Genomic DNA, 18,157 nt, shown 5'->3' with positions numbered 1-18,157 from the left:
GAAAAGGCGAGACCTCCCTGTGGGTCCGTCTTGCTGGCCCGGGAACTTAACATTTTCTTTCTCTCCTGGTAGGCCTAAATCTGAAGTAGTTTGTTTATCAGTTAATCATTGACTAGTAGCCTATGAGTGCGGTGTTGGTCTTTGCTAGGGAGTGGTAACCCAAACATTATGATGAAACTTCAACCTGCTCGAGAAAGTGTTCCGACAATAAGGAGGCTAATGCTAAAATGTCTTGGCACACATCTGTTTGGTTCCTAAAAAGCATAAACTAACAAGGAAGTAAAACAAAAACACACAATTACATTCTATGTCCAAATGGGAACATCCGTCCCAGTCCACAGTGGCTGACCTTTGAGGTTATCCTTCTTCACCTTAAGCCACACAGGCCATTAACCCGGCATTCCACTTTTATGGCTACGACTCAGCCACAATGTCGCCGTCTAAGTTCCAGTGAGGCTGTGTGCAAACACGAGTGATCATTGGCTATAGGACGGTGGATGTGAACTTAAGAAACAACTTTGATTGTTTGTTTTCAGCAATACTCTTTACTAGTATGGTACCTCTGTCAAACATACTAAATCCAATTTGAATTGGCTCCAGTTTCAAGGTTTTTTGCCTACCTTGTAGAATGCTTTCAGACAAAGCTCTTTATGTGAAGTCAATCACTCAATCGTGCTCTCTCCCTGTTGGAAAGCTGAAAAGTAATTATGGGCAGAGCATATGGATTTTTCCATACAACTTGATTTCTCATCATTGATGATTCGGATGACGTGTAATGGCCTTTTAATGGGTGATGGATTCACTTCACCGCTGCTGTCTCAGGTGAGATGTGAAAGGGGTTGCCTACAATCACGGATCAATGTCTGTGAAGGTGATTGCGTGAATGGTTACCAACAGATTTGGTCTGAACACCAGCCATGGCCAGACATCCCTTGTGGCTTTTATGGTTTGTGAAAGGCTAATGTTTCCATGTATTTATCTTTATCCGTGGCTTGGGTTCTGAATCAGGACAGGGACATTTAGTCAATACAAAACCTGCAGAGGGGAAATTTCATTCGATATCATTCAAGATATCGTCGAGAGATGTTGATGATGGTAACAAGTCTGAGGGTTGTTCTTTGACGGTTACAAGGCCTAGGCTAATTGTCAATCCGCCATACTGCACAAAGTAATGTGCACAAAGCAACCGAGAGCACTGAATGTGTCAAAGTCAAGTCATGTTGCAACGTGTGATGTCAGTCAGAGGCCACTGACTGAACACGTTAAGTGTCAACTGGCCGATAGTCACTCCATGGTCTCAGCCATGACACTTTATCTGATGGGACAACCTCTCATCCATTCTGACAGCTGCTGAGGAGATATTTAGGGTTAAAAAGAAAAGGGAGACTCGGTCGACATCATCACTGAAATCAACAGCGTTTCTACAATAATGGAGCATGTGTTTGATTCCACTAGGTTTAGGTAGAAAATTAAATGCCTTGATGTCGGGCTGATGTGGACAAAATATTGATTAATACCTCAATGACTATTGGTGCTTGTGCAAAATACTTTATTTCCACACTGATATATTTATGTAATTATTCATCAATAATGCCTATATAATAACTTAACTGGGTAAAGGCAAATAATAGAACCGAAGTTAGAACAGTCAGGTTAAAACTAGCCTTAATATTAATAATTGGAAAGGACAAAACGTATGCCACATCACATGATTACGATATCCAAACTCCAGACAATATCAGTGATGAGTATATAATATAGGCTAGATATTGGCCAGCCCTAGTAGCATTACCTTGATATGTGCAATTGTGCATACAGTATGTGCAATCTAGTTTCTCTAATCTAGTTTCTCTTGCTAAAGTATTTTTAGACTCTAAATAAGTGTGTTTAGGTGTTTAGTGTTTACTGTGATATCTGCCTTACAAGACCAATTATTGCCTGCGCTTCTAATGCATCCTATCATTTTTTTCTTGCCATGAGCCTAATGTTGAGAGATTAAACCATGTGTTGTTTTATGTTGTTTTTTTCCCTAGAATTTTCTTCTGGGTCACACATTTAGCTGTATGCATTACAGTTGTGTGGCTCTCAACTGAGGCACAAATCCGCTTCGTCAGGGAGGACATTACCCCACTCGCACAAAACTCAATTTCACATCACCCCATTACGCCTCCTCACTGATTGAAACAGGCTACATTTACCAGGGTGGCTGCATTGTGTATGTACTCTATTTGCATGGCACTCATGTCTACGAGTGCATGCCTATGCACTCGTAGACATGAGAAATGTGCAGCATTGCTCGTGGGATGGCAACATACAGTAGCCCATGTAAATGTAAATGGCGTCATGTAATACGCTATTTTCTGTAAATGGAAGATCTCTCTGTTGCAGTTATACCGCTCGTCTGATATGATGTATGCTATTACTACATGATTGATGTACACTTGCCATTACATTAACGGGACAAAATAGTTATTTCGGCAGGGAAGCCAATCAAAATAGATGGCTTGTGGACATGACCTTAGGATGAACCAAGGGGTTCTGTTCACCTTGCTCTCGGCTCGGCCATGAGGGTAGAACTGGAATGCTAAACAACCGCAAAGAAAATGTAATGAAATATGGATTGATCTACTCCTGGGCTCTATGACATGGGGCAGGGAGAGGTTTTTTATCCCCCATGCAACTGTAGACCTTGTTCTCTCTCCCTTAATGATTTGTACCAACGGGTGACCTCGAGTCTCGACCAGACATTTTGCTTGATTACGGGGTCTGTCTCGCCAGTCATTTTTTTACCCAGCCTGATTGTTAATCCCTCTCCAAACAAATAGGTGCTGCTCGCGCTTCTGATCTCAAACAATGTACAGTAAGAAGCTGTCTGGCTGTCATATAATCAAGACAGGATGACTAGGGGAGCTAGTGTTCAAATTACAGTCTTAGACATGCACACACTTAGAAATACACCACAGCAGTGTGTGTGTGTGTGTGTGTGTGTGTGTGTGTGTGTGTGTGTGTGTGCACGCGTGCGAGTGTTGGAGGGGGGTGTTCTATGTGTTGTACAGTGACACCTTAGCAATCGGTATGACGTTTGCTTTATGTTCTTCTCAAAGTTGCTGACTCTCAAACACGAGTCACGACCAGTGATCAATAAAAGGTCATGTAGCGTAACAGAATCTTGGACGAGGTATAATTGAGCGAGTAGAATTCAAGTGTTTCAGACATGCAGTGAACGTGCTGCACACATACACACGCACACATATATTGAGTGTAGCCCCTGTATTATACTTTAAACACGTGGCCCGTGACTCCTTCTTGTCTCCCCCCTATAAGCTCTTGGCTCTGCGGCTTGTTTTGGGAAGATGGATGGAGGTTCATTTGGTTTCATTAGAGCGCCTCTCTTATTTATAGCCTGTCCGTGGCAGGGCCAGGTTGGCCCCATTGTGCCCCTGCGAGGATGTTGGGGGTGGTGGCGTTGATGAAACATTCCTGTGTGTTCAGGCAGGGCGTATTTTCTGAGAAGAGAACGGCTTGTTTAGGGGGGTGTGTGTTGGGGAGGTGACAATGCATGAAGCTAGTACGAGGCCAGCCAGGCCACTGCAACTTGATTCTGCCAGTCCTGCCTAGCTACAGAGTCTCTATTTGAGAAGCTTCTTTCGTCCCCCATGTTAAACTGGGCTGCCTCGGCTTTATTTGTATTGGGCTATGTAATTACACTACTGGCAAGGATGTGGCGCACGCCACTGCGATCCCTTGCTTTGACGGAAATAGAATAAAAGTCGACACAAATGTCGTCTCAACTCAAGAGCGTCACCACTGAGACATGGAATGGAGTGGGAACCTGCTAGACTGCGAAGTGCGAACGGAGCCTTTGCTGGGGTCCCCTGGGCACTGTAAAACACACACTGTCATATTTAGGGATGCACTCTTTTGAGAAGTTTGCCATTCCACATGGCCTTAATCCCAAAACCTGACCCTACCTTCCTCTCCCCTCCAACTCTTCTGCTCAGCCCTAGAGATTATCACTCTGCAACACTGGAGCTTCGGATGCTGTCTGCCTCGTAATTTGATGGCTAATCCCCTGTCTTCTCCCTACAAATCTCCTCCCCGATAAAAGTATAGCTGCTTCTACATCAGCAAACACGGAGGGGGGTTGGTGCTGGGTTCAGCTTCCTTGGATCACATTCAAGTCAAGATAGCCTGGCCCAGCCTGTGTGGTTTATGGTCTAGACTCTAGAGGGGCGGGTGCCAGCGAGTACAAGGCGGGATCCTATTGGTGCCGGCGTGTCCACGGCGGCATCCTATTGGTTCACCGATGAGTATCTCTACTCTTCCTCAAGAGTAGAGAGACAACCTCCAACCACTGCAGATGTGCTAGTATATTATTAACATACTATACAGAGTGATTAAATAACATTTGATTTAAGTAAGGATTGTAGCTTAAGTTTGTAAAGCAAACTTCATAAGCTGCAAGGCAAACAATTACAACCCGGGTAGGCACCGCTTGACAGTTTGATGTAAATTAAATACAAAATAGCATTTTTGAGGGGCGCTACCCCCTCCTATGACCATCATTCCGGGTTTGTGTGAACACAAGCATTGGCTTGTGATTGGCTGATCACCCCATAGCGATGATTTGATTGGCTGAGCAAAGTACATGTTGAAGATAAAAGTGAGGGCAGAATTATTGAAGACGCCAAAAGTGATCGGCCGGAATGACATTTGTGATGATTTGATTGGTTGTGCACGGAATGATATATATGATGATGTATGATAATAAGAGCGCCACTCACTTCACACGGTGTGATTTAGTTGGTTTTGTCTGTCACTGAGCAAATCAAATCAGCAAATTATGTTATGATATTGCATGGATTATAAGGGTTGGTAAAGCGCCCCTCACTTCACACGGGTGTGATTTTTTTCATATCTATTTGGTTAATTATAGTCTAGTCTAGTGTACACTGGCAAATGCATCAAACATGTGTAGTTTATGCTGTCCACTGTGGCTGACAGTAGTAATGGCAGGGTTATTAGCTGTCAGTCATCTCAAACTCTTGGGCTTTCGATGGTTCCCATAATGTGACCATTCCCCATACACATTCATTAGCTGAATATGTCAGCCTAATGATCAGTGCCCTGCTGGCGTACTAGAGACAAGGCCTCACTTGAAAGGATTACAATTCCTCAGATATCTGTTGACTTATTCCTCAGATCTTACACCAGTCATACACTAGTTACGTGACAAGCCCTAGTTCATTTAATCAATCTTTAGTCATTGTATAAGATTAAGATTAGCATGTAGAGTCAACTCCTTATAAGTTATGTATAGAGTGCAGATCTTCATACATAGTAGTACATAATTCACCAGACACTAATGAACTACATTTATGTAGCGCCTTTCTTAAAACTAAGTGTTTTCAGATGTTTAGATTTTTTCCCCTTCATATTCACCCATTCACACCATCGTGTGGAGGAAGAAACGAACCTGCTCATCGGGAGCAGTTAGGAGTTCAATGTCTTGCCCAAGGACACTTCAACACACTCAGCCAGGAGGAGCCGGGTATCGGCCCGGGAACCTTCCAATACCAAGACGGCTGCTATACCTCCTGAACCACTGTCACAAATTTGACTCGACTATTATTAGCAAAGTTCTGATCTTTCCCAGTGATGGATGGTTATCTTACCAACAATTGGCCAGTGGCAATTTACAGGATGGTATATCCTGTGATATTGGTATGTGATAATTTCCTACAAGGCTGATTACTACTTCCTGAATGGCTTTTCCCCTGTAGCAGGTTGGGCTTGTTGTGGCAGTCTTTGGGCCTGTAGATCTGGCATCAAAGGCGATGGTCACATTCTCCAGCATGATCACCTAGGTTTATAACAAGCCACGGCAAGATTACATTAAACCAGCCTGTGGCATTTCTACGGCATGCTTTGATGATGGCATCATCGGCTGTGATGGCCTTACATTGGTTGACCTGACAGAGGCACTTTAGGGGGTTGGTGCGTTGAGTGTCAGGTCCTGTCCCTGTGTGTCTGTGTAGCGTGCGTGTGATGGCCTGGTGTTCACTCTAATCATTGTCAGAGAACAAGGCAGCGTGTCAGGGAAAATTTGTCTGGATCTTTATTTTCAACACCATGTCGCGGATGCTCAGTCAAACGTCATGAGTCGTACACAAATGGACTGCAGCTTTGGCATGTTGGGTGCTTGTGTGAGTGAGTGTATCATCATGCATTTGTTGTGTGTCCTCGTATGTGGTTAATCCTGCAAACACATCCACATGTATCCACACATGCGCCTTTGTTCTTATCTCTAGTTTTGGTTTGCCGTTACTGTCAATTACAGAACGTTTTGGCTCTATTTCATTTAATTAATTAATGATTTATTCTTTTAATTTTATTTAAGTTTTAGTTAACGAGCATATTTCTTGACAATGAGGACATCATAAAGATAGTTTTCATCGATAAAGATCATCCATTTAGCCCAACTTCCTGTTTTAGCTGCAGCAATAAATGTGGGCAAAGCCATTTCACAATTTTGTCCATTAAACAAGACTATTAGTCGGCAAAATCCTACGAACCCAAGTCAGCTCAGGACTTTTTTTAGGTGGAATTATACCACCTAGACTAGAGAAAGAGTGTGTGTGTGTGTGTGTGTGTGTGTGTGTGTGTGTGTGTGTGTGTGTGTGTGTGTGTGTGTGTGTGTGTGTGTGTGTGTGTGTGTGCGTGTGCGTGTGCGCGCTCGTTCACTTGTGTGCGTGGGGTGCATGAGTGTGCCTTGTTGCCAAACGGTTGCTCTACACTGGAGGTAATTGATAGTCTGGAGGTTGTCTCAGCTGCAGGTAAATCCTATGTGCAGCTGCAGGGTGAGGGAGGCAGGGCCAGGAGAGTGGGTATAAATAAGTCTACTAAGGACTAACAATTCAGAATAACTAGAGGCATGGTGGGGGAAAAGGAAAAACACTGAGAGGTAAGACGGCATGTCCCAAACAGAAGGTTCCTCCTCACCTCAAGACACCGTTTTCTCGCAGGGCTTAATGTGTGGGCTACACTTAGCACCACCTTTCTCTCACCGGGACTGGCACGTTAGATTTACTCAGGATTCCCTACTCACTTGGTGCACAAGGTCAAAGCACGTAAGCTCGTAGTGGCTTCCGCCTCTCTTCCTATTATGTTTCCGGATCAGATTAAAAGCCGTTGCTCTCCTTTGAACAGGGGGTTGTAAAGTTGCAGAGAAAATGGGGTGGGGGTGTGGGGGGGCTGAGTGAGAGATTCATAGGCGGTAATGAGGACATTGGTGGAGTGCAGGTCGTGGTGTTGTGGCTCTGGCCTGTCACTATAATGGACCTTCCTATTCAGTCGGCGATCGATTGTGCTACTCACGGCCTCATCCGCCTGTTGTTCCTCACTCTTCCTGTCTGTCAGTCTGCCACCTTGGAGATGGAGGAGCAGGCAGGCACAATCCTTCCCCAGACGACTGATACAGGGGCCAGATATTTTCTCATTACCTGAAAGAGAGTAGCCTGAGGTTACAAGTCCAGGAATGCCAGTGCGATTCTACAGTTTCTTTGGTTAAGGCGATGCAACAGAAAGCCTCAGTCCTGGGGTGGTTGAATTAGCGGTAGCTGCCAGCCAAGTGGTGGCATTTGGTTGTGGTGCCTGGCACGAACTGTAAATCTGACACTTTGGAACTTAACCTTGCCATCACCTGGAGTTCCTGGGGTGTGATCTAGGAACGGAAGGACAAAGGAAGTGTCAGAGTGCTAGAAAGTAGAATCTGCAGAAGAAAGAGGCAGTCTGCTGCCTGTCTCAATACACTGATTAACAACTTAAACCTTATATACTTTGTTAAAGCTAAACAGCTGATCCACAAAGTTCAGGTCGTGTCGCATTGCGACTGAATATTTGCCTATTAATATGAATGGGGCCACTAGGGTTCATGTGGTTAAGTGCCAACGTTTTAGCTGTGGGCCATAGTAAAGATCAGCTTGCTCTGGTAGTGATAAACATAGGGATAAACATAGGGCCATTATTCTTCTGTTTTATTGCATTGTAGTGTGGTGAATTCATCCCCTGCTGTCCGTTGTGCTGGAACAGGGGACAAGACAGTTGAGCTGAGAATCCCTCATTCTGGTGCCCTTTATCGGCCGTTGCCTGCCTATTCTGCACTCGGCTATTTTACATTTTAAATCCCTGGCCCTCTGGAGAGCGATGGGGATATATAGCTCCATCTGCTCCAACAGACTGGCTCATAGCTCAGACAGAGACAGGAAGAGAGGGAGAGAGGGGGAGAGAGGGGGAGAAGGCGAGAGAGAGATAGAGAGAGGACATGATCGCGGGAGGGAGAGGCCGGGGGATAGAGTGAAACGCAGGCTGACAGAAAGACAGAAAGGCTTATTAGAATCTGCCTCCTTTCTGTAGTTAGACACTGTCTGAGAGTATAGTCTTCCAGAGTAGAACGTAGGTAAAGAGCTGGTTTAAGTCCTCTGGGATCCTAACCCTCCCTCTACCCATTTGGAATGTCAGCTCTGCCACTCGAGGCAATTTAGGTCTGAGCAGTTTGACGCAGACCTGGGATCTTGTCGTGTTCAGCGTATATCACAGCGGCATGTTTGCCTCAAGCAAATTCACATTCGATTTTTAACATAATATGTTTATATATTTAAAAGAAATCTCGTTAAGGCGTCACTAACCAGGTGCGTGGTTCCGGAACCCTGCCTCTCATATGACAGCTTTTCCGTATCCGCTATGTAATTGTGAGCAGCAGTGGAGATCCTTGTTCCCTGCCCCTCTCTGAGAGTTAGCCTAACCCTTCCCTCTGTCAACAATAGGGCTTGTTCGGCTGTACCTTGAACCACACAGGATTATTTTTCCTGTCTCTTTTACATGCACGGTTGTAAGATGAAATAACAAAACTCTTGTGTCAATATACAGCTCCTTCGCTACTTTCCAACTCACACTGAAGGGGGGAAAGAAAAAATCCCCACAATGGACTCGTTTGTTCTCACCCAGCCAATTTGAAATAAGCCTGGACGAGCACACCTAGTTCTTGCAAGAAATACAAAAACAAAACAAAAGGAAGTAGGACACATTATACTCTGCTATAATAATTACATTCTACTTCAGATCCTTTCTTTCTTTTTTTTTTTTACACCATGTCCAACTCATTTGATTATACTATATACAGTATACACTATCATATATTAATGTAGCAGAGATTTTTGCCTCCAGCTGTCTGCGATACAGTTCTGTCATTCGCATGGAGGCCCCAGGAGGTTTCCTGCCGGCCTCTGGCTTCAGTTCCAGGCCGTTACAGTCTATAATCTGGCCTGACACACCAAGATGATTTACAATAGCCAACTAGTCTAAGCGTTGACTGACTAAGGGTAATTGATTTAGAACAGTGAACACACCTGCTGAAAGGCATGGAGTTCCAGCTACCCATTCATCCCCTTTTATCATCTGCTTGGAAATGAAGGCCTAGTGTTCTCTTCCCTGAAGAATCCTTCCAATCTCATTCTGTATTCCTCTGTAGGTTTAATTAATAACGTTTAAACGTACCTCGGCGGAACGAGAACCTGACTGTCTATTTGAAAGGAGGTTAATGAATAAGCACAGTCAATGTGGTCTCGCCTTTTCCACATTGACTTATAATTATAAATTAGCCTTAAACCTAACACGAATTCTTCTCAATTGATATAAGCTATCAATATTATTTAAAGTGATCGATCTTGTGCTCTGGTTCGAGCCAAGTCGCAATAGCAACCTCTGCTCCACAGATCGAGTGAATGTCTTATTTGCCAGCTTTCTCTGCTCACATGCCTGTGGGGGGGTTGTAGTAGTTGTTGCATGGTGGGGCATTATTTTGGGGGGGTTCCAGGCTGTCTGTGCTGCCTAGCCATTTTTACGGCACCATCTGTCCACAAATAAACTTTGAAGTGGTGACGTCTTAGGTTAGGGTCTTTCTCGCTTGCCAGCATACATTTTGTTTTGATATATATGCACATCTGCTATGGTGAACGTGTCTGGGTTTATATAGCAAATTTAATCCTCGGCCATGGTACCATTCTTAATCACTCTCCAATAAAAACAGGCTTTTCGACACTTAGCTAGGTATTAGGATGTTTTAGGTATATTTTGAAATACCCAGTCCCAGTTGCCACATGCAATTTATGCAACATTTCAAAAGGGATCATTTTCATGGGTCTTATATGTCTAGGTGTACCAAGTTGTCTCATATCAAATGTCTGTTCTATCATTGTGAGATTGGATATTTGTTAGGAATTCCTAGTCTTTCACAAGTTGTTGACCATATTCATTCCTCTCCAATCACCTGCATAGTTTGACTGCTTTTATTGTAAGCCAAACACCTTTAGCTGCTGAAGTTTGCGGTTTTGAACAAGGACAATGTTCCATTATGCATGATCAGCTCAGGTGATGTAGGGTTGGTATGCACGGCATTGCTTTTATATGATGAATGTCTGTTTTATATTGAGCCTGCCTTTGATTGATTGTGGGCCCTTTTGCCAAGCACCATGTAGCATAAGCCATTTATTCCTTGCTCTGCAAGTTGACAACGCCAATAATCACTCTCCTATAAATTCAAATGGAAGTGGCACTCTGGTATGTCTGTTCAGCCTTGTGTAATGCATATCACTTTTCATTCCCGGATTGATTTGCAGCTGGAAAGGATTGGTGGTCCCCCAGAGGTGATTGTAAATACCCATTTCATTGATAATTTATAGAGGTCCTTGAGTTTTGTTAAATGTTCACCCAAGCGGACTAAAGGCCAATCGACACTATATCATATGGATGCAGTCTTATATGCCGCGGTCGCTGCATCTGTTGAGATGTGACTCAGTACTTCAACCAGTCACGACATGATCAGAAGGCCAGCTCAGTAAATCCACTCCTCGCGCTTTGTGGATTCATCATCGTGTTTCATCTGATGCGTCATCAGGAATGGCTGCTATGTGTACTGTACTATTGCACAATCATTTCAGGTGGCCCTAATTTTTCCTGGTGAATGTTTTACCTGCATCCATACACACAGCTATCACGTCAACACTTTCACTTGAGTTCTACATAATCGGAGGTCAGTGTTCTTTACTTTTGGGTTACCTGTCCTCAGGAAGTGTGCTGTTCTTCTTATCTCTAGGTTTGTCGCACCACTCCATCTTATTCCCGGCAGTAAAGCGTTAACAATTAACTCTGAGGGAATCGGCTCGTAAACAAAAGCTCTTGTAAAGCCCAATAGGTCACAGGACATTACCCTTTCTTTGGTGAATCTGAATGCGGGGCTCTGTTAAGGCCCTGTTAAGGCTATGCACCGTCAATCTTATGGAAGCAGCGTGGTGTCCGGGGGCAGTTTGGAGAGAAGAAGTAATTTCACTATCCGCCTTTACACTTTCATTTTCTCTCTGCTGTTGTGTGGAAGGCCAGAGTTTCTCTTTGCAGAGTTTGTCTTTCTCCATCTTCATGGTTGCAAAAAGGTGTGTGTGTGTGTGTGTGTGTGTGTGTGTGTGTGTGTGTGTGTGTGTGTGTGTGTGTGTGTGTGTGTGTGTGTGTGTGTGTGTGTGTGTGTGTGTGTGTGTGTGTGTGTGCGTGCGCGCGATGAACCTTTCAGGGGCAGGGAAGAATCATCAAGGACCGTCACAGCTGTCTGCACCAACACAATCCTTGCACTAACTTTATCACCTTCAGAGATGGTCATGATTAGCTCTGCACACAAGACAGTCGTATATCTCATATGCCCCACCTCCCTATGCTCAGGATGAGCCAATAAACGGAGGGGGGGGGGGGAGGTTATGGGGGGGTATTGACAGGGCACAGGGCAATGTTAGTTTGGCCGGTAGCGTTCTTACCTTGGGCTAGCTGTGTATTGGATTGCTTGTAGTGAGCCGTTTGTGTATGGGTGGTCGAACACACGCACACACACACACACACACACACCGGGGGAGGTTAGTAACACCTGTGCGGCAGGCAGCTGATGTGGGTGGTCCAAGCAGGCAGCGTATTATTGATTCTAGATTCTACAACCCCCATTACACATTCACTCACTTCTCGGTTATTATTGACGTTAATGGATAAACGGATGGAAAACCAATTAGTTAATTAACAGACATTACGCATGACACACGTGCACACACACACACACACCACACACACACACACACACACACACACACACACACACACACACAAACACCAACCATCCACCAGAATCCAGATTGGCATTTCACAACCTCACAAGGACAACTCTCTCGCACGCTCTCTCTCTCTGGCTTGCTCTCTTTTTCTCTCTCTCTCTCTCTCTCTCTCTCTCTCGCCCTCCCCACATCACGGCAGACAATGCCTCCCTGTGAGCTGAGCCGCTCACTTGTTTTTTTTCTCCACACTGCAGCATTTCCACTTTCCATATCCCCCCCCCCCCCCCTCCCTCCTTCCACAATCACCACCACCACCACCACTACAGACAAGCCACAGCACAGCCCACATACGGACGCCAAGTGTCTCACGGTATTCTGTGTGCAGCTGGGAGGCACCCAGCTGCACCAGTATAAATAAGTAGCAAAATAAATAGAGGAGAAACACGGCTCTAGTAGGAACGCATCTCATTGAAGAAGATGAAAAGCATCTGCCTCTCCCTGGCATCTGCCGTGAAAGATATCCCTAGTCCTCAGCCAAGGGTTTGGAGCACAGCGAGTGGCCAAGTCTGTCTTACTCATTCACTCACTCACTCACTGTCTACCTGCTGACTCGAACCACCGCTAGGCTGGTGCACATTTAAAAAAACAATAAACTTTAAGCCCACCAAACTTTCTGTGACTTACGTTCATTTTAAACTTGTGCATTAACTTGGAAAACGTATGCCTTTAAGATTCCAGTCATGAAGTGGTGGGTGTAATCCAGCTCCTGAGGCATACTCAAGCTATGTGATTTTTTTGTGCCCCCCCCCCCCTTTCTCCCCCTATACTGCTAGCTTATATATCAATAAGCTGCTTTCTCATTACCAGTGATGGTGGAAATGCAGCCCCCAAAAACAGATTTTGAAGTTGTTGACTTTTTGGTTATATTGCGTTAAATTACTTTAGCTACCCTCAGGGTATTTTCCACAGAAGACTACATACTAAGTCAGTACAGTAGGAGGTGTTGGGTCCCGCATTCAAAATGCATTCGATAGATTTTGAAACATCCGAAACACATTTCCGTTTCATGACTCAGTTCATGACTCAGAGTGACGAGGTGCTATAGCCACTGACAGCACTTGTCTTCAGACGTGCCACGGCGAAACGTTACCATTTCCACACCGTGGCTCACAACGTTTCCTCACATCATCTCCCGTTCCCCATCCCTCCACTTATTTTCCTCGCTAGGCAACTTGTCAGAGGAGATTAAAAGAGCATTCAGACAGAAAGAACTTTTTAGTTTTGTTTTGCCTCGTTATAATCTCTCTCTCTCTCTCTCTCTCTCTCTCTCTCATAGTCCTATGTTTTCCTTGGACCTGGCTTATAAAGTGTGTGTGTATGTGTGTGTGTGTGTGTGCGTGTACACCTATTGGGAGAAATACAACAATGTGCAAACTCAGCACCAAGCTTTGTGAACTGTTGTGACAAAAGAAGGTTAGCTAATGGAATACAACCACCCTAATGACTACTATCTGTACCAAGTAGACCTACTGTACATGTAAACGGAGCTGCTACCTCTAAACACATCTTAAATCTGAGTTTTTGGTTTGTATACTATTTAAATAGTCTTGAAAGAAAATGCTGGTATTTGTCCCAAAGTGACTGCAACAAAATGTAAGCATATATAACTTATATGGCTTAGCAGAGATGGATATTAAAAAATATATGTAAAGATATTTTAAACTATATTTCCGTTTCCTTACTCTGATTTGGGAAGGTGTAGTTCCAGACTCTCTATAGCATTCGAAGACTGTGGAATAGTTCTCTGGCTACACGAGGCAATGTGACAAAGCTCCGTTTACAAAATGCTGTGCCCCCTCCAACTGTATATACTTAATTCCCAAATTTCAACTGATTATTGTATTTTCACACTTGCTTTGGCAATGTAAACATATGTTTGCTCATGCCAATAAAGCTCAATTGAATGTAATTGAATTGATTTGTTTACATGGTGCGTGCCTGTGCTGGGAGGTGGAAGACGTTTCCCCGTGTATTGAAATAGCCACATGAGTAATGGCCTCCTTAACACCTCCACAGGCTTAAGAAAGGAGTTTTGCTTCTTTTTGTTCTCCTCTCAACTGGTACTGGAGGCATTGTTTCTCTGGCACTCTACCTTATTTAGCTAAACTGTATATAGTAGAGTTCAGCTGGCCTCCCACCAGGCCTCGAGATATTTCACATTGTTAGTAGCCGCCTTGTTTCTGTTTGCACAGAATATCTGCGATCAGCACTGTTCACACTCTGTTGCAAAGTGCGCGGTGAGATAGAACAGAGTTGGAGCTGGAAAACTTTTAATTCAATTGCAATCGACCTCCCGTGAAAGCTGTATACTGAAACGTTGTGAGGGAGCCCACACTACCACTGCTTCTCAAACTTTTCTCTTTAGTGTGTTGTTCTTTTGTTGTGTTGTTGTTTTGTTTGTTCGCTTTTCTCTCTGGAACCTTCATAGTGCTATCGTTTTAAGTCAAAGAAAAGAGAGATATTGTTCCTTACTTCCTTACCAATAGCTTTGCTTTAAAAAACAGATGGCTGTGGGCAACAGCATGTGGATGAGAAATATTGTGCAATTTATTTGGTTGCATGGTCAGGCTTTTCAGGGTGCAATTTTCTTCGCCCTTAGAGAGTGCAGTTCTGACCGTAAGTTCAGTTATCTTATGAAGCCATTCTAATGCCATGTCATATAAATGCTGGTCTACATCCAATAAAATATATTTTTTCTATTCAGTGTAATAAGTAAGCTGTCAGTTTACTAGAAGTATATCTTCTCCGTTCATGGGCTGTGTAAGCCATAATTAACAAATAATACATTAACCCAGCTCTCAATTATAAATCTTATGAAAGCTTTTGTCATTTTCATTTTAAGATGACATTCATTCTAGAGTATCAAGCTGGCAGTTTAGACAGTGAAGGAGTTAATGGACCCCACGTGGCCCACTCCTTCCCATCCTAAATCTCATAAAAAGATAAAATATTGCTGCTTTTGTGATTTGGTTTTAAGACAGCCTTCACTGGAGAGTGTCGGCCTGTGTTCAGACAGTGTAGCCATCCTGTTCGCTCAAGAGCTTGGTTAATCATGGTTAATTTGTCCAACACCTGCAACCACTTTACCAACCAACCATATCTCCCTCGGGAGAGGTATGTTGTGTGCGTGCTAAGTGTTGCGTGTTGTCATTTGGTGAGATCACAGCACTTTGCATGATTTGAGCCCATCTGGAAGGCAGTGTTTCAATATCTTAATGGGGAACATTACGTGGGCGTTGGGCCCCGGGGACTCCGTCCCGGCCTCTCGAGAGGTCCCCTTGTTTTTGTGGCAATCTCTTTTGTAATGATGACGCGTTGGTTGGTGTCATTCCTCTGTCCTGACCTCACCTTATATTCCAGTATTATTTATTTTATATCTGCGTACCACACATTTGCTTCCTAACGCAAATGTGCGCCACTTTTCCTTTTCTCTGCCCCAACGCAATGTTTTTATTATGGGCACTTGGCGTGCTCACGTTCAGAGACGACACAAAGATATTCACCTCTGCAGATCTGTTCTCTCATATTTAGCAGAGCATTGCATTTTTGTTTTTACTCCACGACTTGGTTATGAAATGTCTTGCTTTTTCTAAAAAAAAAATATATATATATATATATATGTTTTTAACGTTTTTGAGTGTTTTTATAGTGTTGTGACTAGTTACTAACGAGTTACCTTACGTAACGGAACTACTTTTTGTGGTCTCTCTCTTTCCCATTCAGTAATGCCATTATAGTTACTGTGTTTTCAATGGGTGAGTTACCCACGTTACGTAATGTGATCATCAAAGTCATCATAACGATGATGATTGGTCAACATAGGGTAACATTCCAGGGTAAGCCAATCATACACAGAGTTGGGCGGGTAAGGTGGAACGCCTCTATAACTCTATGGAAAGCCTTAAGGTGGAAAGTCTGGTGACGCACGGTTAGGACACTCAGGAAAAGGGGGAGAGAGATGGGGAGTGGCACGCGACAAAGGCCATCGGGCTCGGGAGTCGAACCCGTGGCATACCGTTTGGCTGGCTTGGCAGCCTAGGTGCCTAGACGGTTGAGCTAACCGTCCGGGTGACATATCTTGCTTTTGATTGTTGTTATTGTTATGATGCTTACCTTCTTTTATATATATTTTTTTTTATCTCACAATTTTTGGAACCCATTTTTCACCCATTGCCAATTGCCTAAACTATAATCCTGGGTGCTACTCTCCAATCTGCCAATGCTTCCTTCAAGGCATGACTGAGGAGTGAGCAGGCCGCTTCTTAATAACCACCTGCCAGGGGGGAGTTTCCCCGGTAGGATGTAGCGCGTATAATGAACTCTATACTTATTACTTATGCAGAATATATCTTGGTTGTTCACTTACATGTTATTTAGATAGGGATATATTCTGTTTGCTTGTCCAGTATGTCATTTAGCTAGATCTAGATGTTGTTTAGACAATCTGTTCTCAAACATTTTCATAAAGGAACCCCAATGTATTTGGCTGCGGACGGACCCCTATTCTAAAGTATATTGTGCCTGTGCCTCATATAAAAAGATTTGTAAACATTTTGTCAAGATTTATCAAAAGTCTTCAAAAATAGAAGATCTACAAGTTCAGTGCATCATAGCGCTTTGTGAACTTGTTGATGCCATGGATCCCTCTTTGGGAGCCAGTGGTTTTTTTTAGACTACTATTAGAATTTCCTAAATGCATAAATTGTGAATTGTTATCCTAATATACTGTATATTTTTTCCCCTTCTGTTTTCTCTTCATAGGTGTTAGTCTTTGATCGTGTGACATTGGGAAGTGTCTAGTTGGGGGGGCGGGAGGAAGCAGTGCCAACCTGGAACATGGTGCCTAACATTCACCTGTCAGTGCCCCTCCTGCCCAGAGGGGCGGCGCCGTTCCTACTTCTACTCAGCTACATGGTGTTCTCCTCTCAGGCTGACAGTAAGTAAATGACAACTCCTCCATTCATATTTCAGTGGCATTACCGTTGCTCATTGGTTTTATCTACCGAATTATTTTGAGTAACAAATGATAATATAGTAGATAGTGTGGTTTGTCAGACTTCATTTGAAAATAACTTGTCATACATTCATATTTTATGACCAGTTACAAGACTACAGTATATCCCTTGCTGCAGATGCTCTCCTCTAAGTGCCTGTCATTTTTGTATAGCTATTATTAGCTACATTGTTGGATATTTAAGGAGCAAAGAAAGAACTCATGCTGTTCAGTTTCCCACTCACTTTTAGCACTGCAATATCCGATATGAAAATATATAGTGAATGTATTTCTTTTAACCTGAGATGCAGAATTTCTAGTGAAAAGACGAATATAGTGAATGCAGTGAAGCGCTCTCATTGGCCCCTGTGCCCCGCTGTCGATCTGAATGAACGTTGCAACTGCAAGACGGCACTCGGAAAAAGATGTGTCACCGTTGCTGGGGTCCCGCGGGCCTCTGGAGCGGCCACAAGGAAGACAGGGTCAGGGACAAAATTAATTCAACACATGACCTCAGCTACGGCGCTGTCACAGGGTCACTGTAATTCAATTAGACCCCCGCCCCCCCCCCCCCACCACCACAACCATCCTCCAGTCCCAACCCCTGTACGCCAAGGGCCAGTATGGATTGGTTATGTTTTACCCTTTGCCTTATTCTTGCACTTCTCGCCCAGCACCATCACTCTTTTCCTGTCCGTGCCTGTACTCTCCGTATTTTAACACGGCATCAGCACCAGCATGACCTTGCAGCATAGAGCATAGTTTTATACTACTGGTTTTTGTTATGTTTTTAATTGACATAGTCTGGAAAAGACATACATAATGTAATGTAAAAGAAAAAGGGGGTGCTCTTATCATCATACATCACATTCCGTGCTCAGCCAATCAGCTGAGCACATTCCGTTCTCATACACGCAAACACAAAGCTGTGCATAGGATGGGCTAGCACCCCTCAGAAATC

The 18,157-nt window shown here is 43.8% G+C and overlaps 1 protein-coding gene across 6 annotated transcripts in view; it reads left to right on the top strand.

Moving 5' to 3' along the window:
• Nucleotides 1–18,157, top strand: part of ptprfb (protein tyrosine phosphatase receptor type Fb) — a 197,943-nt gene that overhangs the window by 57,491 nt on the left and 122,295 nt on the right. For all 6 annotated transcript variants that reach the window (XM_083783083.1, XM_083783084.1, XM_083783087.1 and 3 more), the window contains one exon: nucleotides 16,965–17,139. In XM_083783083.1, the coding sequence (XP_083639209.1) occupies nucleotides 17,040–17,139 (100 nt within the window). In that variant the 5' untranslated portion in view covers nucleotides 16,965–17,039. The remainder of the gene's footprint in view (nucleotides 1–16,964; nucleotides 17,140–18,157) is intronic.

Source organism: Protomyctophum parallelum, assembly GCF_964188405.1.
Source record: "Protomyctophum parallelum genome assembly, chromosome: 14".
Lineage (NCBI taxonomy): Eukaryota > Metazoa > Chordata > Actinopteri > Myctophiformes > Myctophidae > Protomyctophum > Protomyctophum parallelum.
Note: the sequence above shows the minus strand (reverse complement) of the source record. Positions and strands in the feature narration are given on the sequence as shown.